This window comes from Microtus oregoni, unplaced genomic scaffold, assembly GCF_018167655.1.
Source record: "Microtus oregoni isolate MIOR12 unplaced genomic scaffold, Mior012 000024F_ref0000369, whole genome shotgun sequence".
Taxonomy (NCBI): Eukaryota; Metazoa; Chordata; class Mammalia; order Rodentia; family Cricetidae; genus Microtus; species Microtus oregoni.
The window spans coordinates 8,573,080-8,601,026 of NW_024543083.1; the positions used below are offsets into that span (position 1 = coordinate 8,573,080).

The 27,947-nt window shown below is 43.8% G+C and overlaps 1 protein-coding gene and 1 non-coding gene across 3 annotated transcripts; both read left to right on the plus strand.

Annotated features, from left to right (window-relative positions):
* The first annotated feature begins 3,663 nt into the window (after positions 1-3,663).
* Ash2l (ASH2 like, histone lysine methyltransferase complex subunit) lies at positions 3,664-27,926 on the plus strand. Of its 2 annotated transcripts, XM_041673905.1 has the most exons (17): positions 3,664-3,876; positions 4,477-4,540; positions 4,653-4,798; positions 6,913-7,001; positions 7,594-7,688; positions 9,383-9,478; positions 10,843-10,938; positions 13,628-13,703; positions 14,448-14,465; positions 16,001-16,094; positions 17,306-17,523; positions 22,351-22,518; positions 22,749-22,942; positions 25,083-25,175; positions 26,228-26,326; positions 27,153-27,212; positions 27,315-27,926. In XM_041673905.1, the coding sequence occupies exons 1-17, from the start codon at positions 3,701-3,703 to the stop codon at positions 27,420-27,422; spliced, it is 1,890 nt and encodes a 629-aa protein (XP_041529839.1). In that variant the 5' UTR covers positions 3,664-3,700; the 3' UTR covers positions 27,423-27,926. The 2 variants fall into 2 exon arrangements, with proteins under 2 accessions (XP_041529839.1, XP_041529840.1); XM_041673906.1 differs by lacking the exon at positions 14,448-14,465.
* LOC121462460 lies at positions 8,849-8,981 on the plus strand. The gene has a single exon (XR_005976321.1). It is a non-coding gene; the product is annotated as a small nucleolar RNA SNORA76 (small nucleolar RNA).
* Positions 27,927-27,947: the final 21 nt, after the last annotated feature.

The following is a 27,947-nucleotide window of genomic DNA, read 5'->3' on the forward strand; positions in this document are numbered from 1 at the left end:
ATTTCGTCAGTCTGCTTCCGCTTAAGTTGTTGTAATTATATTATTTTTATTTCCTTAACTTTCACCATTTAATATTTTCAACAATATGTTGTCAGGCAACTAAACCATCTTTCTCCTTAGTATTCTGCCACCAGTACATACTGTATCACAGGGCTGGTTAGGAGGCTCAGTGAGTGGGTCTAAGATACTGGCCACCAAGCCTAATGACTTGTTGACCCCGCACCCACGTGATGGAAGGAGAGAACTGATTCCCAAAATATGTCCTCTGACTTCCAAGTGTGCCCTGTGGCACACTAAATAAGTGTAACTTTAAAATGTGCAAGAGGAACTAGCAGTATGACTCCATTGGTAGAGTGCTGGCCTAGCACGTACAATGCCCTGGCTTTGAACCCCAGCACCACACCAACCCGGCACGGTAGAATATGCTTGTAACTTGGGAGGTCATCTGAAGTGTTATCAAGGTCATCCCTGGCGAAGACCTTGTATCAAGAAAGAAAGGAAGGAAGGAAGGAAGGAAGGAAGAAGGAAGAAAGAAGGAAGGAAGGTAAAAAAGCAAGCCTGACATAGTGGTGCATACTTTTTATCCCAGTCCCTGAAAGACAGAAGGCTAGCCTGGTCTACATGATGAGATCTAGACCAACCAGAGCTAAACAGTGAGACCTGTCTAAACAAATTAAAAAGGAAAGAAGAAAGGGATGGAGGAAGAAAGGAAGGAAAACAAACAATACAAGAACAGGCTAAGGAGACAGAACAGAGAGTTCTCAAAAGAAGATCCGTGATTGGATAATATGTTTAAGGAGGGCAACATCATTAGCCATGAAAGAGATGTAATTTAAATATTTATTTATTTATTTATTATACAATATTATGTCAGTGTATATGCCTGCAGGCCAGAAGAGGGCACCAGCTCCCATTACAGATGGTTGTGAGCCACCATGTGGTTGCTGGGAATTGAACTCAGGCCTTTGGAAGAGCAGACAATGCTCTTAACCTCTGAGCCATCTCTCCAGCCCAAGAGATGTAATTTAAAACTGCTATAATTGAACCTGCTGTGAGAGTCCATCTCCAGTGCAAACGGCTATCCTTAAGAAAACAACAACACATTCTGAATAGGGCATGGGCAAGGAGAAACATTAATTCATGGCTGGTATGAGTGTAACTGGTGCAGCCATTATGGAGATCAGTGTGGAGGATTATCAAAACCTAAATTACCATCTGTCTCAGCTATACTGTTTCTGGGCACAGACCTAAAAGCACTCAATCCTGCAGCAGAATACCTGTGCGTTCATGTGCACTGCGGCTCTATTCATAAGAGCGGGGAAACAGAATCACCATAGATGCCCATCAGCGGTTGAATGAGAATAAAAATGTGGTGCATATACACAATGGAATTTTAATCACCCCTAAAGAAAGAATATGCAGTTAGCAGGAGAACATACGGGACTGTAGGTAGTCTATTAAGTAATGCAGTCTCAGAAAGACAAACACCATATACTGTCACACAAATGTGGATCTTGGCTTCTAGGGGTTTTTGTTTTACATTATTTTGTGTGCATGTGTATGTGTGTGGATACAAAGCAACCACCCTGCGCTTTAGTCCCTGCCCAACTGCTTATGTGTGACCTTGCTACATCCGTGAGAAACCCTCCATTGCTCAACAATGGGGGGTGGGGTGGGGCTGTTTCCACCAAGGGTCTCCAGGAGTCCTGGTTTTTTTGAACTGAGATGTTTGGCTGAGTTGGCTAGCATCATTACGAGCGAAGAAAAGTCAATGTCCCATCTCTTTGCTCAGAATCCCACAGCACTAAGGGGGAACATATTACTGTTATTTTGCTAAGTTAACATGTGCTCAAACTGCCTTCCTATCTGTTTAGAGCAGTAGACTCCGTCACTCTCAGCCTTTGTCAGAGAAGCTTGCTTTCTGCAGGGCTTCATGTGGAAGCTCCAAGGACCAGTGCTAAGAAAAGGTAACTGCTAAGTACTCAGCCCGAATCCTAGAACCCCCGACACCCACAGTCTTCTGCTCATGGAACGACCACTGCGCTCATAAAATCCCAGTAGCTTCACAAGGTAGGGCCCTGTCACGATTTCACTACGGGTAGGGAACGGCGCATGAGGCCCTACCCTTCCTTGAGGAAGGCGAATTGGCAATTAACGGTTGCAGTGCTAAGGGCTGCAATTTTTTTTTTTTCAGTGATGTAGTCACTGTTAAGTTGTCCATGCTCTGAACCCAGTCCTTTTTGTTGATTGGGTTCCCTCAATCCGGGTCCTATTTGCACTTTGAGGGCTATTGGTGATTTACCCCCACGGCTTCTGCACCCCACACTACATTCCATCTTTTAGAGAAAGTTTACTCCCCAAGAAGTATGACCTAGGATGGTTTGAACGAGACTTGTCCCCCATCATCTGGGGGGATCTGAACACTTGGTTTCCAGTTGGTGTGGTATTTGGGAAGGCTTAGGGGGGGTAAGCTTTGCTGGAGGAAGTACGTCACTGGGGGCGGGCTTTATGAGTAAAAAGTAAAGCAGCTTTCTAGGCATTCCCTCTCTCTGTGCTTGGCGATTCTGGTAAGGAATGTGAGCTCTCTGTCCTGTGTTCTAGTCGCTAGCCTGCTGCTTGCTGCCATTTCTCTTCTCTGCCATCATGAACTCTTAACCCTGTGAAGCCCTCAGGCCAAAACAGGAGACTCGCCTTCTTCCTTAAAAGTAACTCATCAATGATCTAATCCCAAATTTTTTTAAAGATCTATGTTCTATTGCAAATCATTTTTTTTTTTTTTAAAGCAAATGTAGGGTCAGTGAAATGGCTCAGTGGGTAAAGACACTTGTTGCTAAGCCTGAGTTGGATGTATCCCTACAACCACACAACGGAAGGAAAGAATCTTTCCCACAAGTTGTCTTGTCATCTCTCCAGTGCGCCATGGAACAAACATGCCCACGTAGACGCACGCGCACACACACACAGCGAGCGAGCGAGGAGGAGGGAGACTCTGTTACAGTCTATATCCTAGAGTTTGGAGACCCTACGCTTCCTTCCACTTACTCCAGGGTTTCATCTACCAGCTCCTATCCCTCGTTCTCCACTTTTTAGTGTCTGCTCTTCAACCTGTCTAAACTCAGTTCTCGGGTACCGACTCTGCCCGGGGGCTTCATTTTCCTCCTGGAAGAAGCCCCGCAGCTCCAGCAGCGCACGGTCCTCCTAGTCTCCTACCCGGGCTCTGGAATCTCCTAAAGCCACCAGGGAGCGGAGTCGGAGTGGCGAACCACCAGAAGTGCAGCAGCATACAGCAGGCCTGAGCTAGCGAGGTGCTGTTTTTTTCTGGAAGTTTCTTAGATCTTATGCACGTTCGCTCTGCACCCAACGGCTCAAAGGCAACGCTCTCAAATCCCCATATGCGCGGTGGTTTCCACTCTTAGCCACGAAAATGAGCAGGTTTTCTGTTTGTTTGTTTTTGTTTTTAAGAAATAACGTAAATCTTTGAGGAAAGCAAATGACAGACCTAGTGCACGGCTTCCCTCAAACACTGGCTCTCGGCGTCGCGGTCTGCTTTCCTGGCCTTAAAGCGGGCGGGCTCCAAGGGCCTGATTCACAAGCAAGAGGTGGGCCCCAACAAAAGGCCTTTACCACTTTAAGACTGCAGGGCCCGGCGGCATCTCCCTGAACCGATGCTATTCTCGCGAGAGCCGCCGAAGGGGTAGCAATGGCGGCCACTGGGGCAGGTCCTGGCCCTGGAGTGGGCTCCGGTCCTGGTCCTGGAACGGCTGCAAGCGCCACCACGGCAGAGGAGGGAGAGACGGAGCCGGTGGCTGCCGCGGCTGGAGAGGGGCCGCCTGCTGCTCCGGGAGCGGAGCCCAGCTCCGGAGAGGCTGAGAGTGGGTAAGGCATCTGCAGCCCGCGAGAGCGCGAGACGAAGGGCCTGCCCCTCGTGCCATCCCGGGGCTCGCGCCGCTCCTGTGCGGCCCTCCCGACCCAGGCCCTGCGGCCAACGGCTCGGCCTGCGCTGTGCCCTCTGCAGCCCCGCAGGCTGCTTGGCTCGGAACTGCGCCTCAGACCTCGTTTCCTTTAGCGCCCGTGTGAGCCAAGCAAGTTTCCCTCGCTCCCGCCCTTGCCATCCTCCTGCCTCTCCTAATCCTAGTTCCTGAAATAGCGCAGGAAGGGCATCTCCCGTCGGTGCCGGTGTGGAAGGAGTCACAATCCTTCTGAAAGCCCCAAGAAACGCAGATCCCTGTGACTCTTCCCCCTCCAGGACCATCTCTAAGCCGTGTAGATGGCTGTAACGACCCATTAGGCTTCACTGTGTTTGTCTTGACTATATCCTTTCTAATGTTCGGATTGTTTTCCCTGGGCATCCAGTCCAGGACAGGCTTAGACTGGGAAGTCCATCCGTATTTGCTTCCACGGTTTTTGTTTGTTGTTTGGTTTCGGAGTAGGTATTTTGAAGTTTGTTTATCTTGAAAACTCTTACTTTCTTGACAGGGATGCAAACTTGGTTGATGTAAGTGGTCTGGAGACAGAATCTTCTAATGGGAAAGATACTCTAGTAAGTATCATCTTACGCCTTTGAAAGGCAAACTAGATTTTGTTTTAAGATTTTTAATCTAATTTTTAAAAATGTAGTCAGCTTTGATTGTCTTCTTGCCCCGTGCCTCCAGGAAGGTGCTGGCGATACTTCAGAAGCGATGGATACCCAGGTGGGCTCTGTGGATGAAGAGAATGGCCGACAACTGGGAGAGGTGGAGTTGCAGTGTGGACTATGTACAAAATGGTTTACCGCTGACACCTTCGGAATAGACACATCGTGAGTACATTTCATGGTTTTTTTGGTTGTTTTTTTTTTTTTTAAGATTTATTTATGTATACACTGTTCTGCCTGCATGTATGGCAACAAGCCAGAAGAGGGCACCAGATCTCATTTTAGATGGTCGTGAGCCACCATCTGATTACTGGGAATTGAACTCAGGACCTCTGGAAGGGCACTGGCTCCTCTTCCAGAGAATGGGGTTTGATTTCCAGCATCCATGTGGCAGCTCACAGTGGTCAGGGAACTCCAGCTATGGGGGATCCGCTACCCTCTCCTGACTTGTTTGGTTTTGTTTTGTTTGTTTTTTCGAGACAGGGTTTCTCTGTATTGCTTTGGAACCTGTCCTGGAACTCACTCTGTAGACCAGGCAAAATAATTGGAAGGGTTGGCATGGGAGTCTAGGAGGGAGGGAAGAAAGGGAAATTATGTAATCATATTATAATCTCAAAAAATCGAAAGACATTTTTAAAAAGACCAAAGGAAAAGAACTTTCTTTGGCATATTCAACAGTTGCTTCAGTTTGTTTTTGTTTTTTTTTTTTTTTTTTTGTTTTTGTTTTTGTTTTTGTTTTTCGAGACAGGGTTTCTCTGTGGTTTTGGAGCCTGTCTTGGAACTCACTCTGTAGACCAGGCTGGCCTCGAACTCACAGAGATCCGCCTGACTCTGCCTCCCGAGTGCTGGGATTATAGGCGTGCGCCACCACCGCCCGGCTAGTTGCTTCAGTTTGTAGATCGGTGGGTAGTCTATTGTGCTCATCCTAACCCCTGTTCAGTGACCTGATGCTGACTGAAGAGTTACTGCCATTTAGTGTGTGTTTAAGTACTGAGAACAGCGCCCTATTAGGCATGCCCTTGCTTTTAAACTTAAAGTGATTGGGAAATAAGACTATATAACTAGAAGAGATTATATAATTAGATCTGAGACAAATTTTTAATTTATATTTAAGTTTATATTTTGGGTTTGATATTTACAGTGGTAAAGCCCGTTGTCACAAAAATCTGAAGGTGTAGCATATAGTCCAGTAGTAGTATACTCGGCCACTGTGTGCAGAACCCTGGATGGATCACCATCATCAGAAAGACTTTTTTTTTAATTTCTCAAGAACACTGAGCTAATCTTTGTGTTATTTTCATGCCTAAAGTATACTTTGTTTCCTTTCTAATTGCTTATAATCTATCCCTATATAAGTATCTTATGCTCTGTCAGTAAAAAAAAACAACTTGTGCCTAAACACGTATTTAGTCAAAGCATCTATTCTGGAGAAATAGAATCACATTATGACTCAGATTGAGTCTCCTCTTCTATGGACTAGCTCAGTAGCTAGAAGGTGAGCGTTTTTGATTCAGTGTGAGTAGCTCTTATGATGGCTCTCTAAGTGGGTAGCCCTGGCTGGTCTGGAACACCCATTGTAGAAATCTGGGGCTGGAGAGATAGATAGCTCGATGGTTAAGCATTGTCTGCTCTTCCAGAAGACCTGGATTCAGTTCTCAGCACCCACGTGGCAGTTCACAACTGTCTGTAACTCCTGTAAAATCTCACCATCACACATACATGCAGCAAAACACCAGTGTATACAAAATAAAATAAACGGTTAAAAAATTGCAGAAATTATCCTGCCTTTCAATCAGTCTTTATGGTTAAATTTTGAGGCCAGGCTGGCTGGATATTGAACATCAGGCTAGGCAGGGCAGTACCACAAGACCTTGAAAGGAAAAAAACATGTATATTGAGTTTAGCTAGTGGTGCATACCTGTAATTCAGGTACTTAGGAAGCTAAGGTAGGAGGATCACAAGTTCAGTCAGTACAGGCTAAAGCTAATTGTAAATCAGGACCCTGTCGCAGAAAAAGCCAGAGTGGGTTAGTGAGATAGCTCAGTGGGCAAGCCTGGCCACCTGAGTTTGATCCCTGCAACCTTTATGAAGTTGGAAGGAGAGAACTGAGCTACAGGTTGGCCTCCCACTTCCATGTGTGTATCTTGGCAAGTGTGCCATACATGTATCATGTATACACACAACAACAATAATAATAAATAAACTTTTTAAAGGAAGAAAACATGCTTAGGAATATGTTCAGGAGTTCACTAATTTTGTGTAATTTGGTTTATCCACAGATCATGTCTACCTTTTATGACCAACTACAGTTTCCATTGCAATGTGTGCCATCACAGTGGGAATACCTACTTTCTCCGGAAGCAAGCAAGTAAGAATAACTCTGGAATATTTTTAAAAGATTGTCCCTTGGAAAACAAAAGGGATCTGGGTTAGCACACTTAGATTACCTTTGTTAAGAACTGACTAGAATTAGCTTGGTATTTCGCTCTGAATAATTGCAGTTGCCCATTTCAAGCCAAATTATTACTTTTGACTGTTCCTGTTATTATTTTGTAGACCACTATCTTGGTTTCTCTACCTGGTAAGGGAAAAGGTTTCGGGGGTGTGGGGGTGGGGAGCGTCACAGTCCATGACTGAAGACACAGCAGCAGACATTTGAGGGAGCTGACCAGGTTGACCCCATAATTAGAAACACAGAACAGCGTGTTTCAGCTCTGCTTGCTTTTTCTAGTATACAGTTCAGGATCCCCTGCCCAGGACATAGTACTGCCCATAGTGGGCAAGCCTTCTGAAGTCTCCAGAGTCAAGATAACCCCACAGGCAGCCTGATGTAGCTCATCCCTCAAGAGTCAAGTTGTGTCAAGTTGAAACTAACCATCACACCTACTGTGTTGAATATGCTCTTATTGATAGAAATAGAGTTTTACAGATACATCTCCCCCCTCTTTTTTTTTTGATAGATTTAAAAGAAATGTGCCTTAGTGCTTTGGCGAACCTAACATGGCAGTCTCGAACCCAGGATGAGCATCCAAAAACCATGTTCTCCAAAGATAAGGTAGAGTTAGAATTAATGTAATTGCAGTATGCTACAGAATCAAGTGAAACGTCTAGATTTCTTCTTTAACAAGTATAATAGTCTCCTCGGTTTTTATGAGTAAATCATCTAGTAGCTACCTTGTTTATTCCATATATGGAAATAATAATTTACCAGTTTCCTAGTTGGTGTCATTTGGCTTAGCTGTTAGTATTATAAATTCTTAAGTAAACTTGGTTGGCTTTTTGAAAGCAAGTAAGTCATCTATCCCATAATCAAGTCTGCTGTGAACTAGTCTCTATATAGCCTTGGCTGGCCTGGAACTCGGTGTCTTCAAACTCAGTCTTACTGTTTCTGCCTCCCTGCCTCTTTCCCTAGCAGGAGCACAGAACTGGCTGCCTAGTTTCTGACCTGCAGGGAAAAATTGCTAACTGGGTAGGTGAGGGCCATTATGGGCAGCAGGCCAAAAACTGCAGGCAAAGATGAGATGAGAGCCACCAAGATACACTGCTGTGCTATGATTTTATCATTGTTGTAGCGTGGGTCTCGCGAGTGAAAAGTGCACTGTAAAACACATTGTATTATAGGGCAGTGGTTCACAGCTTGTGCTTACCTTGTCTTTATTATTCTGTCTTGTGTTTGACTTAATCTCACATTTCTTTCATTTACCCTAGAAGCAATAATACAAACTATTATGGTTCACCAGATTTCTGACATTTGATTGTCAAACTTCTGACCAGGATAATTTTGTCACCTTGATAGCCCAAACCTTTGGCATGTCCCCATGAGCTTCTGAACTCCTTGTTTTCGGAATGACAGAGTAGTCTAAGCTTTCCCTACACTGTCCCCGATTTCCTTTTCTGTTTGGTGAATACTTAATTTTCATGAGATTGGCTGTATAGTAGAGGGTTCTGTGAGATGGTCTAAAACGGTGATGCCAGAGAATCAAGGTCAGACATCGATTTTGTCCTGTGAGCAGCAGCTGGCAAGCCGGTCACCGCCCGAGTAGATGGAGAGGAGTGACAGGCGAGGTTTCTGACTTTCAAATTCCTGTAATGACTGGTTATAAAGTAACAGACGCGTTAAGGGTATCTATAGTTTATGATTCTGAGTGGTCAGTAATTGTAAATAAGAGAAAAAATAGACCTCTGCAAAGCAAGCTTAGAAGGTGCAGAACCCACGCGCTGCCTTTGAGCCCCCAGCGCTCCTCCTCATGGCGTCGGGGGGTTAAGCTGCAGCGCCATAGCAGTTGCTAGCACATAACTGGGGCCGCCTGCCCATCGCGGATGGTCCTTTTAACTGCTAACTACAGGCCTGGATGTGGGGGAAGAAGGTACAGAACTCTATCTTAATTATAAAAAAGACACGGTTTGCACAGTGTCAGGAAGTCTCAGGACAGAAGTCACCTACCGTTCAGTTGACAACCAAGGGATGGGAGTATAACTTATCCTTAAGTGGACTGTCAGCCCTGAGTAGCTAAAAATCTGTATAGACTTACTTGAAATGCTCCAAATCTATATATTTGGTTGGTGGTTTGTTGTTTGACCTGAGACTCACAGCCACCTCCTGCCTAAGCCAAGTGCTGAGACTGAGCCATGAACTTAAAAGCTACAAGTGGGTTTTTGTTTTGATTGTAATGATGGCTTTAAAAGGGGCTGTGTGTATAACTTTGAAAACAATTATAATTCTTAATGTATTTTACTTCTTACAAATAGGATATTATACCATTTATTGATAAATACTGGGAGTGTATGACAACTAGACAGCGGCCTGGGAAAATGACTTGGCCTAATAACATTGTCAAAACAATGGTAAGTACATTAAAAACTACTAGAGGATCAGTATTATTTTTAACAGTTAAATTCTATTTATTTTGAAATAATGTGATAGCTGAGAAAAATGCAAACTATTTGATATTAATCATTGAATGAGATACAGGTCATTAAATTTTGATTTTTTTCTGTACAAATTCAGTTAATAACATAATGCCTTATGTGAATAGTAGTCCCCAAAACTGCTTTGATGTGCTGAAACCCTTAACTGCTGTTGCTGGTTTGGGGGTTTTAGGTTTTGTTTTGTTTTTGCTTGCTTGTTATTGGTTTTTGTTGTTGTTTTGTATGTACTTTATATGTATGTGTGTGTGTACCATGTGTATCCAGTGCCGATGAAGGCTAGTAAAGGGCCATTGGGATCCCCAGGAATTAAGTTACAGGTGATTTTGAGCCACCTAATACTGATGGTGGAAAGTAACCTGGGTCCTTTGGAAAAGCAGCAAGTGCTTTTAAGTGCTGAGCCGAGCCCTCTTGCAATTTGATTTTATACTAAACTTGAAGACCAATTTTTTTTTCAAATTTTCATTTTTGATTATATAAAGTCTTGCTCTGGACATAGAAGTAATGAGATCACTTCGTGAGAGGACAGCAGAGGGTTCTGAAGCACGGCTCTTGTTTTTCTGTTTGTTTTTCTTATACTAGGCCTCGAACTGAGCATGTAGACAAAGGGGACTGAACTTCTGGCTTCCCCTCCGTCCAGAGTGCCAGTTACAGTTGTCTGCCTCCTCACCTCTGGCACTTTACCTCGTGTTCGTGCTAGGGATCTGCCAGGTCTTCATGCATTCTAGGCAAGAACTCTCAACAGAACTACTTCCAGGAGCCTAATGTGGGCACTTGAAAAGTACCTCTTCATCTGGGCGGTGGTGGCACACGCCTTTACTCGGGAGGCAGAGGCAGGCAGGTGGATATCTGTGAGTTCAAGGCCAGCCTGGTCAGCCAGGGCTGTTACACAGAGAAACCTGTCTTACAAACAAAAAACAGACAACAAAAATGTACCTCTTCCATTTGAGTTTTTATGGTCTTATAGTAATTTTTTTTTCTTTTTTTGGTTGGTTGTTTTTTTGTTTTTGAGAGAGGATTTCTCTTTGTAGTCTTGGGTGTCCTGAAACTCACTTTGTAGACCAAGGTGGCCTCAATTCACAGAGATCCTCCTGCCCTTGCCTCCTGAGGGCTGGGATTAGAGGTGTGGGCTGCCACCGCCTGGCACAGTTTTATAATAAGAGGAACCGCAGGGTTTTGGAGAGCACAATTAGGAACTGACATTTGGAGTTGATGACTGAACATCCTCTGTACTTCTGAGGGGGAAAAATGTTCATTATTACTAAGATACTGTGTTGTTTTAGAGTAAGGAGAGAGATGTGTTCTTGGTAAAGGAGCACCCGGACCCAGGGAGCAAAGACCCAGAAGAAGATTATCCCAAATTTGGACTTTTGGATCAGGTACATTAATCATCCTTCCTACATATTCTCTCTCTGTCTCTGTCTCTCTCTCTCATTCTCTCTTTGTGTTCATGAGGTATGTGCACTATGTGTAGTACCTGCAGAGGCCAGAAGAGGGAGTTGGAGCAGCACCCCTGAAACTTGAGTTACAGACAGCTGTAAGCTGCCACGTGGGTATTGAGAACTGAACCTGGTCCGCTGGGAGAGTAGCAAATGCCCTTAACCACTAAGCCATCTATCTCTTCGGCCTTGTGTTCTTTTTCTGTCAGAAGCCATGTAGGGTAGTGAAGCAGGTTTGTTCACAATGGGCTGGAGATGTGGCTGAGTTGATAGTGTTTGCCTAGCAGCACTGTATGACCTGGGATCGTGATGTACTCATGACCGTGCAGTAAAGAGGAACAAACAGAGAATCATGAGTTTGAGGCCGTGTCCAAAAAAAAACCAAAAAAAACAACAAAAAACAAAGGAGGAGTGTTGTATGAGGAGAGCGGGTCCTTTGTTGTCCCAGCCACCCGGCTAGCTTACAGCCGAAATAATCACACAGAAATTGTATTATTTAAATCACTGTCTGGCCCATAAGCTCTATCCTCTTATTGGCTAACTCTCACATCTTGATTTAACCCATTTCTATTAATCTGTATGTCACCACGAGGTCGTGGATTACCAGGAAAGATTCAGCATGTCTGACCTGGCAGCTCCATGGCGGGCTCTGTCTTACTCTGCTTTCTTCCTTCCAGAATTTAGTTCTGTCTTCTCCGCCTACCTAAGTTCTGCCCTATCAGGCCAAGCAGGTTCTTTATTGATTAACCAATGAAAGCAACACATAAACAGAAGAGCCTCCGACACCAGAGGAGAGGCTGGGGAGATGACTCCATGCATACATTTTTGTTGTGCAAGCCTGAGAGCCTGAGCTCATATCCCCAGTTCCCTAGCACCACATAGAAGCCAGGAGCCCAGCACTGTGGGGCAGGGACAGGCAGACCTGGAGCTTCCTGACCAGTCAGCCTAAATGGCAGGCTCCAGGTTCAGTGAGAGATAGTCTCAAAAAATAGTTAGAGCCAGTGAGATGAGTAGGCTGGTAAAAATTGCTTGCTTATGCATGCCTGATGACCTGAATTTGATCTCTGAGGCCTAGTGGAAGGAGAGAGCCAGTTTGCAACGTTGTCCCGTTTTTCTTTTTGTTTTTAAAGACAGAGGTTATCCCTGTCTGTTCTAGAACTCAATGGGCTGGCCTCAAATTCACCAATCCTCCTGCCTCTGCCTCCCGGTTGCTGGAATTAAGGGTGTGTATCACCACAGCCTGGCCCTGCAGAGTTGACCTTTAACCTCTACATCTTCACTTGTTCTCACCCACATACAAAAAAGGCCGACTGATAGAGGAAGACACTATTTCTGAAGAGACTATTTCTGGTCTCTACAGAAGTGTGCTTGGTTATGTGCAAGCCCCTCCCTCCCAACACATACATGTACACACACATGCACACAAGATTGTTTGCATCTGTCAGACACACTGCTATTCTGTAACAAGATCTCACTGTAGCCCAGATTAGCTTATACCCACGACAGCTGTTACTGCCTCAGCCTCCCACTTGCTAGGGCCACATTGATTCTAGTTGTTCCTTAGTGTTAGGGCTTAGTTTTTATAAGTTTTTTCTTTTCTTTTTTTTTTTAATTAAACATTTTTAAATACAATCTTATTTTACATAGTTATCCCCATTCCACTCCCTCCCCTCCTCATGTTCCACTCTTCCCTCCACCTCACCCACTGTCCACTCCTCAGAAAGAGTAAAATTTCCATGGGAATCAACAAAGTCTGACCAAGGCCCTCCCCCTGTATTCTGTTATCTGAAATTTTGCTCCTATAAAAACATTCTTTGGGGATGGAGAGATGGCTCAGAGGTTAAGAGCATTGCCTGCCCTTCCCAAAGGTCCTGAGTTCAATTCCCAGCAACCACATGGTGGCTCACAACCATCTGTAATGAGGTCTGGTGCCCTCTTCTGGCTTGCAGAATACACACAGAATATTGTATACATAATAAATAAATAAATATTTTTTAAAAAAACATTCTTTGTGGTGGAGGAAATTTTGAAGAATATGTGTTGATAGAACCTTTTGGGAAAAAGAAATTTCCTTTTTTTTTTGTTGTTGTTGTTGCATGTCAGAGGACTCATTGGCAACTAAAAAGGCTTTCAGATTTGTCTTAAAATGCTTGATTTGCTAACTTTTTCCGAGATGAGATCTGTCAGTGTGGCATAGACTCAAATTCTGTCCTCAGCCTCCTCCTCCCAGCCACTAAGGCTGAAGCTGATTGCTGACTGTGAAGATCTGAAGAGCTGGCCATCTCGGTGGCCACTGGAAATGAGATTTCTGTCTCATAAATGGAAAGATACAGCTTTGTGGGCCAGAATTCTTGGAGAGCAGAGTGAGGGTACCTAAGCACGCTGGCCTGCTGGGTGGCTCTCCCTCCTCCACCTGCTTGCTTGGCTGATTGCATCCTGGAGTCATCCTGACCCTAGTTCTTGACCTGCGGCACTCATGCTCCTTCATGAGTTCATGAAGTGTCCACCCGGGGACCTTTTCATTTTCTATGCTCTACTTTTGTCTGTTTTTTGTTTGCTTGTTTTTGAGCAATTATCAGATTAATTTGTTCCTGTGGCCTTTTTTTTACTAGGATGTTTCTTCTTCTAGGATCTCAGTAACATTGGCCCTGCTTATGACAACCAAAAACAAAGCAGCGCTGTGTCTGCTAGTGGGAACCTAAATGGTATGTGCTTAAATATCCTGTCCAAAGATTTGTGAATTCTGACATCCTTGCCTAGAATTGGTGTTCTGTAGGATGGCCCAGCCCTGAGTGATTGCTAAGATGCTTTTACGTTGAGATTCCAGCAGCTAGCAGACACTGGGATGACAGTGGGCGAGCGCTCTTGTCACTTCGCAGCAGTTTGGTGTCATTGGCAGTGCTGTCTGCTCATCAGTTAGACACATCAGTGGGATGTATTGGGACTCTTAAGTCTGTGAGCCGTAGTGATGTCCATCCACCCAGCTACACTTTCTGTGATGTTAGAGCCCACATCTGTATCATAATAAACACTTGTGGGGAATTGATTTGCTCTCAACCCTTTTCCATAGCTCAGCTGTCACTTGGTAAGCTGCTTTTCTCCGTGAATTTCAGCTTAATTCTTATGATGAATTTCTGTCTGGATTACCTACTATGGCATCCCCCCATAATCCCTCTAATTAATAGAGGAAATTCTCTTTGCTGCTAATCTAATGAGAACTGGCAGGCTGGGGGAGGGGGTGAGCGAGGAGGCAGTTTAGTGGCTATCCATCCCACACATGGCATCATTCATTAACTTGTCTGTTAGAATGGGAGCATTTTAAATACATAAATCTTGTCCAGTTAACATTCTAAGGTGTGTTGGAAATACAAGTGTATTATCTTACACCTTGCTTTCCCGTTGTAACTGTTGATGTTTGACAAAACATAGTGCCACTTCTGTTCTTACAGGTGGAGCCACTTTGGGAGGTGAATTCCTCTCTGTCTTCTTTCAGCCTCAGACTTAAGTATCTTGTGGTTTGAAGTGCTTTTTGCTGAGCTTTCGTAGAAGCTAAATAATTTTAAAGCATTGTGAAAGTGGTGTGACGGCACTTACTATGGAGCTATAGTTCCAGTTTAATGGTGGGAATAAAAGCTTGATGTTGTCATATTCTGCCTGACATAGCAGCCAGCAGTCCTCTTCAGTGTTGCTTACTCTGTTGAAGCAGCCCCTAAATGGTAGTAGAGGATTTGGCAGGTTTTTAATTGATAGTTATGTCATCACAACTGTTTAGCATTAAACCTTTTATGAGCTGAGTGGATAACAGCCAGGTTCATAAAAGGACATTCTGCATTAATCTGGTACTGTGTGTGCAGAATATGACCTGCCCTTCGTGTCTTTATTCTTTTTATTGCAGCAGAAATGCTGATAATTTTCAAGCTTGTCCCAAATTTACATATAGTACTCTATGCAGTTGTTTACATAAAGGTGTTTTCCTGCAGTTGAGGAACATTTTCTGGAAAGAGAAAAACAAACTTGAGAAATGGACAAAAATTATAACAAAACACATAAGGTAATATAATATTGCTTGTGACCTGACTATATAGTAAGTTCTAATATAAAATATATAAATTGTTGTATTTGCCCTTAATTCTACAAACCAGGTTCATGTAACATACTGAATTCATTGGCACAGTCTTAAGTGTATTGATGTGGAACCAAAAACTGCTTACTAAATTTAAAGCCTCCGTTCTTGAATCATATAACTATGAAGAATTTTCAAACACTGGAGAGAAACACCTTTTTAGTATTTCTGTTTTAGTTTTTTGTTTGGTGTACTTTTGTCTTGTATATTCAAGCGCTTTAAGTAGATAATGCCTTTATATGTTTATGAAATATATTACGCAGTGCAAGCAAGTGGACATTGACCTATGATAAGGACATTTACATCAATGTTTGTATTAAGTGGTGAACACAATCCATGCAATTGTTTTCATTCTTTTTTAGCTGTGGGTGCTTGGAATCTGAATACAAATGCATTTGTGTTACAACCCCATGAAGTGCTGTTGTTTACAGTCCATTAAGAAAGGGCTGGAGAGATGACTTGGTCAATAAAGGTACTTGCTGCATAAGCCTGGTGACTTTGGTTCAGTCCCTGGAGCCCATGTAAAGTTCAGATGCAACTCTACAAAGTTATCATCTGACCTCCACATACATACATTAATTAATTGACTGGTTATTTAATTTTTTTTTTTAAGGAAAGGAAGGTTGAAGATGTAACACAGATAGATACTAGGTATTATAGATTCGTGTGACCTTTATTGTCAGAACTGGCCCAGGACATTGGCTGTGAGATACAGCTGATACTTTTAGAACCAGGCTAAAAATCCAGTATACAGCAAGGAAAAAAAACCCTCTGTGATGTTACACAAATGCACTTTGGGGGATGGTAGTCGCCATGGACTTTGAGTGCCTTTGTGCCTGCAATGTGGCTCTGTGAAAATGATCTGTCTTCTCTTCAAAGGGGGAATCGCGGCAGGAAGCAGTGGGAAAGGAAGGGGAGCCAAGCGTAAACAGCAAGACGGAGGGACAACAGGGACGACCAAGAAGGCCCGAAGGTGAGATCACCCCCACCCCACTTACCCTTGCCCTGTTTATGTGCTGTAGGCAAAATCCACTGAAAGGGAAAGAGCTGTGTTCTTAAGGCTTAAGAATGTGGGGGTTTGTTCATTTGTGGTGAGTTCTGAACCCCTGGTAAGACAATAACTTTAAATGATGTCTTGTCTTTTTTTTTTAATTTATTTATTTTATGCACATTGGTGTTTTTGCCGTCATATATGTCTGTGTGAGGGTATTGGATCCTGTGGAATTGGAGTCACAGACAGTTGTAAGCTGCCATGTGGGTGCTGGGAATCGAACCCTGGTCCTCTGGAAGAGCAGTCAGTGCTCTTATCCTCTGGACCATCTCCCCAGCCCCCAAGGTCTTGTCTTTTATGAACCCATTACTATAAAATAGGTGCTTGCATTGCACTGGGAATACAGGTCAGTATTAGAGGACCTGCATGACATGTGGGAGGCCCCAGGTTGAATTCCCAGCATTGAAACAACAAAAGGCCCAATAATAGTGTCTTCTGTTCTGGGGAATAAAGTCACTTAAGAGATCCTGGGATAGCTAGATAGGTTAGAGAATAAAGCTTGCTCACTGTTAGTGCCTCAGCTTCCTTCCTCTCCTTTCCATGTCTCTTCTTTTTCCTGTCCAAAGCTGAGGCGATGAAATCCAGGTCACTTCTGATTTATACTGGCAAATCCTCTGTCTCCGGGTTTCTGTCTCTTGATTTATGTACCAAATGAACTATGGGGGCTGGAGATGCATATAGCTCAGTTGGTAGAGTTCTTCCTGACACATACAAAGGCCTGGGTTTGACCCCAGAATTGGATAAAGCAGGTTGTAAAACGACAGTACATGTGTAGAGTTAGGTGTCAGTCCCCTACAAACTACAAGTAATTTAATCTTTACCGGGTGTTTGGTGATTTGATTGAGTTAAATAAAGCATTTGTTGTAAAGTTGAATGCTTTCCGCCAGAAGCAACAAATCAGAGGCCTTTGTCTTCATTTGAGACAGTGTTTCTCTGTTTTGCCACAGCTGTCATGGAACTGGCTCTGTTGACCAGGCTGGCCTTGAATTTAGAGATGACCTGCCTCTGCCTCCCAAGTGCTGCGATTAAAGGTGTGCACCACACCACCTGGTTTAGAGGCCTCTTACAGGCTAGAGCACAGGTGAACTAGAGAGAACTTAGTTTCTTCAATGAGTTTTTCTTTTTCTTTTCAGTGACCCTTTGTTTTCTGCTCAGCGTCTCCCCCCTCATGGCTACCCCTTGGAACACCCGTTTAACAAAGATGGCTATCGGTATATTCTAGCTGAGCCTGATCCTCATGCCCCTGACCCAGAGAAGCTAGAACTTGACTGCTGGGCAGGAAAACCTATTCCTGGAGACCTCTACAGAGCTTGCTTATATGAACGGGTTTTGTTAGCACTACATGATCGAGGTATGTATGGAAAACTGTGCTGGCTAGGTTTTTTTTTTTTTTGTTATTTGGGAATAGAGAACCCTAATTGAGAAAATGCCTCCATCAGGTTGGTCTGTGGGCAATCAGTAGGGCACCTTCTTGATTGATAATTGGTATGGGAGGGCTCAGCCCACCCTAGTGACGCTACCCCTGGCAGGAGGTTCTTGGCTGCATAAAAGAAAATCTGGCGGGCGGTGGTGGCGCACAACTTTACTCCCAGCACTTGGGAGGCAGATCAGGTGGATCTCTGAATTTGAGGATAGCCAGGGCTACAGAGAGAAAACCCTGTCTTGGGGGAAAAAGGAAAGAAAAAAAAAAAAAAGGAAAGAAAGAAACCTACCTGAACAAGCTGTGGGAAGCATGCCAGTAAAACACCGTTCCTCTGTTTCTGGTTCCGTTTGTGCGTTGACTCCCTCAGTGAGGGCAGTGTTGGATGGAATAAACTGTCCTCTCCCAAGTTGTTTTGGTTATGATGTTATCCCAGCAATAGAGATCTAACTAAGACGGAAGCCAGTGCAGGGCTTTGAGGCGTTGCTCTGATAGGTTTGACTGTTTGCTCTGGGGAAGAGTGTGGAGATATTTAGAACCTGGACTGGAAAAGCCGCTAGATGCAAAGCTGAATGGGCTGTTCTGTGGTAGCGTGCTGAACGCAGTGCAGACGGTGGAGGCTGGCGTGGGAAGCTGCATGAGCTCAGAGAGTCCCTCAGAAACTGGATGTTTGATATTTGTATTAAGAATCTGTGCTTTCTAGTCAGCTGAGGCAGAAGAATCAACTGTGACTAAGAAGACACCAGCCGCACTTAGGTAAAGTCTTCTAGGAAGTGTTTCCTCAGGGCCAGCACACAGAACTTTGTTCCAGAGTGGGCCAAAACTGCATCTCAAGCTTGTAGTGGGCTGAGGGCAGGCCTGTTTTGCGTCCTGCCCGGCTCCCGCATGGTTAGCTTTACACCTGAAATAACAACACACAAATTGTATTCATATAAACATTGCCTGGCCCATTATATCTAGCCTCTTCTTGACTAACTCGTATCTTGCTTAACCCATTTTTAATAATCTGTATAGCACCACGAGGTGGTGTCTTACCTGGAAAGATTCAGCATGTCTGACATGGTGGCTGGCTCCATCGCGTCTGAATAAATCTGCTTCTTTCTCCCAGCATTCTGTTCTGTTTACTCCACCTGTCTAATTTTCTGTCCTGTCAAAGGGCTGAGGCAGTTTCTTTATTAACCAGTGAAAGTAACACATCACAGAAGACTCTCCCACATCACAAGCTGGCAGCCTAACCTAGTAATGTGGAAGCCTCTTCCGCACCTTACATGGAGACAGGCCCGGAGAGGCCATTGATGAAGGTTCCATTCAGTTACAGTGGAAACCTTGAGATGGGATTGAAGGGCTCCTAGAAGTGCCGTGTGGTAAGGTTGGAGTTCCTACAGAGAGGCCAGAAGAGGCTACTGGTGAAGGTGCGGCTCAATTGTAGTAGTGACTACAACTTCAGGTTTGGAGGTGCCAGGACCATGGGGTGACTGCCAAGGATAGCATAGGTGTGGAGTGAAGCCTGTCTGATCCTAAGAGACATGGGACATACTGCAGGTGGCAGAACCGGAGAAGAGCAACTGCCAAACCCTTGGTATTTATCACAGCAATAGAAATTTAACTAGGTCAGCCAAAATTCCTTTATAATAACCTGTTCTCAAGAGCTCATCTCCTCCCACAAGACCGGCATTAAACTTCTTTCAGAGTAGTGCCCCACGACTAATCCAGTCACAGCATGTATGCCCACATTAGTGGATGTCAGCGCCTCCAGAGTGCCTCATGGGGTAGAGGTGGACATTTGTAAGCCAACCTGCACATAAACCTGTGGCCACAATGAATTCATATCAACAGCTGGAATTCCAGCCGAACACCATAGGATGTTTCCTTGTTGCCTTCCCGTTTTACCTAGTTCTGATTTATTTTTCCAACAGCAGAATACTTAAAAATTAAGCAAAAAGTCCTCACTGACTAGATAGTTACCTGTAGTATATTTACTTGCCCATTAATAATACCCATGTAGGATAATTTCAGAAATTACAGTATCAATAGCCAGGAACTTTTTGTAATGCAAAAATGTAAGAAAGTATTTTGAGTCGGGCAGTTGTGCAAGCTATTAATTCCAGCCCTGGGGAGGCAGAGGCAGGTGGATCTGTAAGTTCGAGGCCAGCCTGGTCTACAAGAGGTAGTGCCAGGACAGGCTTCAAAGCTACAGAGAAATCCTGTCTCATAAACCAAACTAAAACAAACAAACAAAAAAAAACCCTTCAAGAAATTTTGGTGTGGTGGTGGCACACGCCTTTAATTCCAGCACTTGGTAAGCAGAGGCAGGTGGATCTCTGTGAGTTTGAGGCCAGCCATGAGCTGGTGCCACGACAGGCTCCAAAGCTACAGAGAAACTTTGTCTTGGCGGGAAAAGTACTGTTTTGTTTTAAAGGGGTGAGGGTAGCTTGATGTGGGAAGGTCATTTGTCTATGTGTTAATTTCATTGGTTAATAAAGAAACTGCCTTGGCTTTTGATAGAGCAGAAAATTAGGTGAGTGGAGTAGACAGAACAGAATGCTGGGAAGAAGGGAAGTGAGCTCAGACGCAATGGAGCCAGCCGCCAGGTCAGACATGCTGAATCCTTCCCAGTAAGCCACCACTTCATGGTGCTACACAGATTATTAGAAATGGGTTAGTCAAGATGTGAGAGTTAGCCAAGAAGAGGATAGATATAATGGGCTAGACAGTATTTAAATGAATACAGTTTGTGTGTTGTTATTTCGGGGCATAAGCTAGCCAGGCGGCCAGGAGCTAGGCGGCAGGAACGCAGCCCGCTGCTCCTCACTACAGTAGCTCAGTAGTGTAGCACTTACATAATGTACATGAGGCTTTGAGTTTGTTCCCCTCCACCACACACACAACACACACAGAATGAGACTTGTCAAAGAAGGATTCAGCCACTGCGAGAATCACTAGATTGTAGTATTTGAGTGCAGCTGTTTGACTTTAGTGTCTATTCAGGACACTGTTAGCTTTGATGGTTGGTTTTTTTCCCCTAGTTTTCTCAGTGTGATGTTCAGCTAGGTTGGTTTGCTGGTGTGGCTTACCATTTTGCGTCTTCCTGTATCTAATGGGGGTGTGTATGTGTAGCTGTGTGTGCCATGGGCTACATGTGTAAGTCAGGGAAAGCTCTGGAGTCAGTTCTCCTATATTTAGGTCGATTCAGCAGGTTTGTGCAGCAAATACCTTTACCCATTGGCCTAATTACAATGATATTGGGTAAGACTTTGTACTTAGCTGGGTGTTGGTGGCATATGCCTTTAATCCCAGTACTTGGGAGGTAGAAGCAGGCAGATCTCTGTGAGTTCGAGGCCAACCTGGTCTACAAGAGGAGGACAGGGGCGGTGATGGCACACCTTTAATCCCAGCACTTGGGAGGCAGAGGCAGGTGGATCTCTGTGAGTTTGAAGCCAGCTTGGTCTACAAGAGCTAGTTCCAGGACAGGTTCCAAAGCTACAGAGAAACCCTGTCTTGATAAACAACAACAACAACAAAATTTGTACTTAATGTCTTCATGGCTATACCCTATTCTTATTCCCTTCGTTTTCTTACCCATCCCCTTGTTTCTAGTTTCTCTATTTCTTTTCCCGTTTGGTTGTCTTTTGGGAGGCGGGCAGAGCCTCACTGCATAAGTACTTCCCTACTTAGCTTCCCGAGTGCTGAGACTACAGACATGATTCGTCATGCCTGGCTGCTGGTATTTCTTCTTCACAGATAAATGTATTCTCCTATCCCTTTCATGCACAAAGTACAGAGCCCTATAAGCTTTTGCATTTTGTTATGTGCACTGGTGCAGTCAGTCACTCCTTACCAGTTCAAAAACTAGTTCTCTCTCTCTCTCTCTCTCTCTCTCCCTCCCTCTCCCTCTCCCTCTCCCTCTCCCTCGCTCTTGCTTTGGGAAACAGGGCTTTTCTGTATAGCTTTGGCTGACCTAGAACTCACTATGTAGACCAGGCTTGCCTTGAATTCAGAGATTCGCCTGCCTCTGCTTCCCAAGTGCTGGGATTAAAGGCATGGGCCAACACCTCCTGGCTATAATTTTTATTTTAATTTGGGTATACACTGTCACATAAGTGTGCAGGTGCTCACAGAGGCTAGAAGATGGCATTGCATCCCCTAGAACTGGAGTTATAGGCAGTTGTGAGCTGCCTGACATGGGTGTAGGAATCAAACTCAGTTCCTTTAGAAGATGCTCTTGATTACTGAGTCATTTTCTGCTCCTTGTTTTCTGGAGTGGTACTGCAGAATAATACCTAAAGCAAGTGTTTTGAGAGGGAAGAGAGTTTACTGTGATCTTGTCCTGCCCTAGTCTCTGAAGTTGGTTGGTCACTTTAGCTTTGATTGGTTGCTAGGGACATGTTCAACATACAGCTGACCATGAGCCTTCAACATTGTCAAAATGTGTTACTTCGGTTGGGCATGGTGGCACATACACATAATTCCAGCCCTCTGGAGGCGGAGTCAGGAATATTGCCACAAATCTGAGGCCACATAATGCATACCAGGCCCTCCCAGAGTTGTGTTGCAAGATCCTGTCTAAAACAAAGTGAAGTGTCACTAGGTCCCTTCCATAACTCAAGTGGAGCAGAATGATCTCTGTCTCATGAAAGAATTTGTAATACCTTTCAGGAAACACACATGATAAACAAATAAGTAAATCTTTAAAAGGTGTGTGTGCTAAGGTCTCTGAGTACCTCAAATAACACCTTGCCTTTGGTTCTTTCACTGTAGCTCCCCAGTTAAAGATCTCTGATGACCGGCTGACTGTGGTTGGAGAGAAGGGCTACTCCATGGTACGGGCTTCTCATGGGGTACGAAAAGGTGCCTGGTACTTTGAAATCACTGTGGATGAGATGCCACCAGATACTGCTGCCAGGCTGGGCTGGTCCCAGCCCTTGGGTAAGCAGAGGGCACTGTGTGGGCCTTACAGCAGGGGTAATCTGGCTCATCGTTTGCCAGATTGTGGTCTTAAAGTTAAATTCCTGAGGGAGTAGCCAGTTTGGTATTCCCATAATTCTGTAGAGAGTTTGTGAGCACTTTACAGAGTTGACCAGAAAGATACACGGTGGGAAGTAGAATGAGCCTTAACTGCGGCCCTCTGATCTCCACATGTCTTTTCATTGGGACAGGTAACCTTCAAGCTCCCTTAGGGTATGATAAATTTAGCTATTCTTGGAGGAGCAAAAAGGGAACCAAGTTCCACCAGTCTATTGGCAAACACTACTCGTCTGGCTATGGACAAGGAGATGTCCTAGGGTTTTATATCAATCTTCCCGAAGATACAGAGACAGCCAAGTCACTGCCGGATACTTACAAAGATAAGGTGAGATTGTCCTCCTTCCTCAGCTTCCTGGCTCTGATGACCTGTGGCAGTCAGCCCCTGTAGCTGTTGCTTAGGTTCTTTTGTGATGGTGCTCCATGGTGTGTGTGTTTCCCATATCTTTTCAGACACAGCAATAAAATGGAAAGAATCAAGGCTTTAGTCCCTGAGTAGTCCACCTAAATTCTACCATTAACATGTTATCAATTTGTTCTTTTCTATTATGTACTACTGGGAAATTGGTGGACATCATTGCAATTCCCCCAATAGGTACTTCGGGAAATGTATCATTAGTCATTGTTCAACTTTGGATTTACATATACATATACATACACACACATACATATATAATATTCAAATTTTAAGTCTTTTTTTTTCCAGGTACAGAATTTTTATTTATTTATTTTTTTTTTATTTTTTTAAGTATTTTAGTGTTTAAAAGTCAAGCCCAGGAACGGGAGAGATGGCTCAGGTTAAGAGCGCCGTCTGCTTTTCTGGAAGACTTGAGTTCAGTTCCCAGCAACTACATGGTGGCTCACAACCATCTATAAGTGGATCTGATGCCCTCTTCTGGTGTAAAGGTGTACATGCAGATTGTGTGTGTGTGTGTGTGTGTGTGTGTGTGTAATTTAAAATTTAAAAGTTTTAAAAATAAATAAGTTTGCCACCAAGCCACATCTTTTTTTGTTTGTTTTGTTTTTTGCTTTTGTTTGTTTGGTTTTAATTTTTCAAAACAAGATTTCTCTAGAGTGTAATAGTCATAGCTATCCTGGAACTCACTCTTGTAGACTCTTGTCTTGTTGGCCTGTATGGTATGCGCACTATGTGGATCCCCTAGGCTAGACTTGCACTTTATTAGGAGCTACCGTGTAGGTACTGGGTCCTCTGAAAAAGCAGCCAGTGCTCTTAACTGCTGAGCCGTCTCTCCAACCCCTCTAGTCCGTATTGGGTTTTGTTTGTTAAGATTTATTTATTTTTATTGTTATGATTTAAAGATTTACTTATATGTGTATATGGGTGTTTTGTCTGCATGTACATCTTCACACCAAAAGAGGGCATCAGATCCCATGTAGTTGCTGGGAATAGAATTCAGGAGCTCTAAAGAGCAACCATCCAGTGCTTTTAACCACTAAGCCATCTCTCCAGCCCTAGCCCTCTGTTCAGTTTTAATGGTATCTTTTGTGTACCTCACACAACGGTCAGGTTTGTCAGTTTGGTTTAACTAGAGTTGGAGTCACAGGTGGGAACCAAACTCAGGTCTTCTGCCAGAACAGTGTCTGCTCCTGACCACAGAGCCATCTCTCCAGCCCTAATGGATCTTTTCATGAACCAAAGTGTTAGTGTTTATGAAGCCTGTTTTTTTTTATTTTTTATTTTTCTTCTGTGTTTGCTTCTGTGACTTAAATGTTGGTGTACCCACAAGTCATGAGAATATCCTTCCATGTTTAACTTTGACCTTGCATTAGGTCACTGATGACTTTCTTTGAATTAATCTTTGTATACAGCAGGGAGGGTGAACATGTATTTCTTCCTTAGGAATATCAGAGTATTCCAACATGATCTGTCTAACTTCTTGCATCTCCCCTGGAATTGTTTGGTGTGTTTAGTGAAAAATCAACCATACAACTACTCCAGTGATCCCAAAAATGTTGTCATGAAACATTTCCCCATGAGTTTTCAATTGATTCACTTTCTTTTATAGGTACTTAGTGTTTCTTTTATAGGTACTTTGTGTTTTTTTAAGTGTGTATATATAATTCACTTACTGAGGTCTTTTTTGGGAAATGCATAACAAACATGGCCCACTAGTCTCTTTTAAAAACCTTGTCTCAGAAAACCAGAACATAAATAAGTACTTAAGAGCCGAGTGCTGGCGCACAGGCCTTTAATCCAGCACTGGGGAGGGGAGGCAGAGGCATGCCAGCCTGGTCTACAAGAGCGAGTTCTGGTTCCAGCACAGCCAGGGCTACATAGTGAGACCCTGTCTTAACAAAACTTAGTGCTTAGGAACTGAAAAATTCACAAAACTCAGTGAAAAAGACTGACATGGCATTGTCTGTGTGAATGTTTCTTTGTTTTCTCTGTGATGATGCAGCTGACTCTTGAATATGACGTTTTCTTTTTTTCTTACTGGATTTTCAAGGCTTTGATAAAGTTCAAGAGTTATTTGTATTTTGAAGAAAAAGACTTTGTGGACAAAGCAGAAAAGAGCCTGAAACAGACTCCCCATAGCGAGGTGAGTCACAGTCATAAATATGTCAGAGTAATAATGCTTTGAAGATCTGGACTCCTTGAGGATAAAAGGCAGAGGTGGTGGCGCATACCTTCAATCCCAGCACTTGGGAGGCAGAGGCATGCCAGCCTGGTCTACAAGAGCGAGTTCCAGGATTGTCTTGAGTGAAGCAGCTGAGGCCCCCGGGTACTGAGGGATGGTAGTCAACATGGCTGCCTGCAGCTGAGAACTTCCTCTACCTGTCGCTTGTGCTCCCTGTGTCCCTGTATTGCATTACAGTGTTCTTTCTGGGATGATAAAGGGCTACAAGGACAGTGACCTGATAAGGAGTCATGCAGGGGATTAAAGAAGCCTGAGCTAGACATTCTCCTAGGAGATGCCAAGTACAGAGGGAGACCAGAACTAGGGGAGACTGGCTGGTGTCACTCAGATACCAGGGCCTGATAGCTCACTTGTGCTCTAGAACTCTGCCTGCCTTCCCTCCCAGGCATATCCCCAAGGCCAAATAAGAAAAGAGGAGTGAGAGAGTTCTAAATGTTTTGGGAGGAGAGATTATATCAGTTTAAAGCTGAAATAAGCAAGAAAAAGTTCTTGCCATAAAATAAGTCTTTCTGATACTTGTTACAAACACGGTGCGGTGAAAGCCGAGTGTGTTGGCACATGCCTGTAAGCAAGGTGCTTATGAGGCATAAAGCAAGAGTGTAGGGCACCCTCAGCTGCAGAGTGAGCTGGAGGCCAGCCTAGACTACATGGGACTGTCTCAGTCCCTCCTCCAAGTATAATGTACATGGAATAACTATTGAACTGTTCGGTATCTGAAGCATGGAAATTTAAAAAGAAATGGGCTTAAAGTCAACGGAAACATTATTATTAATTTTACTTGAAAAGCCTAGCATATAAATTTAAGGTGCTATATAAAATGTATGTTATTAAAAGGAGTAACATTATTGTCATTTGATCTGGTAACGGTATTCAGTGTTCCATAACTGAGGGTTTTTTTCATATTTTGTTCTTTTTTAAAAAAATCTGAAGTAAAACCTTGATCTTTGTTTCAGATAATATTTTATAAAAATGGTGTCAATCAGGGTGTGGCTTACAGAGATATTTTTGAGGGAGTTTACTTTCCGGCCATTTCACTGTACAAGAGCTGCACGGTATGTACCCTGTGTTTGGTGTGTGGAGGGGTTGTGATGAAAGAGCCATTGATTGGAGAGGAGAGTGACTTGTAGAAAGAAATCTGAAAGCCTCTGGGAGGCTGGAAATGCACACATTCTGGATGGCTCAAGTATTTGCAGATGTCATTGTTTAACGCTAAACATACAAAGCACATGCATTCGGGAGTCATTGGCGTCATGGTTGATTATGTAATGTGTTTACTGCCATCAATAACTATAGAAAATATATATAGTCAGGCATGGTGGTGCACACCTTTAATCCCAGCATTTGGGGGGTAGAGACAGGCTGAATTCTCTGAGTTCAAGGCCAACCTGGTCTACACAATGAATTCCAGGACAGCCAGAGCTTTGCAGTGAGACCTTGTCTCAAAAAAAGTCTTGCATGAAGGGATTATCGTTGCTGCTTGTTTTAAAAGGAAAAATTGGTACATGGAGATTTCCATGTATTAGTGTTGCTACCTCCCATAAACAGGGAATCTTTTGACTCCAAACAGAAATGAGTGAGAAATCTATTTCTACCTAGTGCTTAATAGCCATAAGGGTGTTGATCACTTTTAGCAATGTTAATATATATCTTTGTTTGTTCCAATCTTAGTGACATTGTTTTTACTTTGAAACAGGGCCTGCTGTGTAGTTCAGCGTAGACTCTAACCCAGGATCCTCCTGTTTCAGCCTCTAGTGCTGGCATTACAGGCATGCACCACAGTTCCTACTTCTTGTAGTTTTCCTTTAAATATCCCCTGCCAAATAAACTGTTTTCTTTTTCCATTTTTTTTCCTTGTCTGCATGAATTGAACTTACCCAGGTTTCCATTAACTTTGGGCCATCCTTCAAATATCCTCCAAAAGATCTCACTTATCACCCTGTGAGTACCATTAGAATGTCTGCATGCATCCTCGATGATTTATTTCTTGCTGCGGCTTTTGTAATCACTCATTTTCCTATTTGTTTTCTATTCCTCCTGCAGATGAGCGACATGGGCTGGGGCGCTGTGGTGGAACACACGCTGGCTGATGTTTTGTATCATGTGGAAACAGAAGTGGATGGAAGGCGCAGTCCACCCTGGGAGCCCTAACCAATCCTTGCTTCAGACAGCTTTCTGTGGAATAATATCCGTTTTTGCTTTTGTTTATGAAGTGTCAAATGTTGTCCCAAAGATGATGCCACACACTTTGCTGAGGTAAAAGAGGCTGGCTGAGTGGGACTGCAACAGATTCCCCTTCCTCAGCCTTCCCTCTCCACTTCCGCTCTTACTCTGTGAGTGCCATACATAAGTCAACAACCGCTGATTCGGAAGCACCCACAGACTGCCTGTGAAGCTGGTGCTGTGCCGCACGCCTGCCAGCAGAACTTGTTACCTTCTGTATTCTCTAAAAGTGAGCAATCATGCCCGTGCACTAGTGTGTTTATAGATCTTCTGAGAGTGGCAGTACATTCAAAGCCGTCTAAAAGCTATCTTTTCTAGTGTGGAGCTTGGGGGCTGTGAAGCCTAGTGGGCCTCTATGAACTGTAATTGTGAAAGGAGTTTGCGTGCAGGTTTAACAGATTTTTCCTCCAATAAAACTTGTTTGCAAGCTTGCGTGGCACTTGGCTTCGCTTG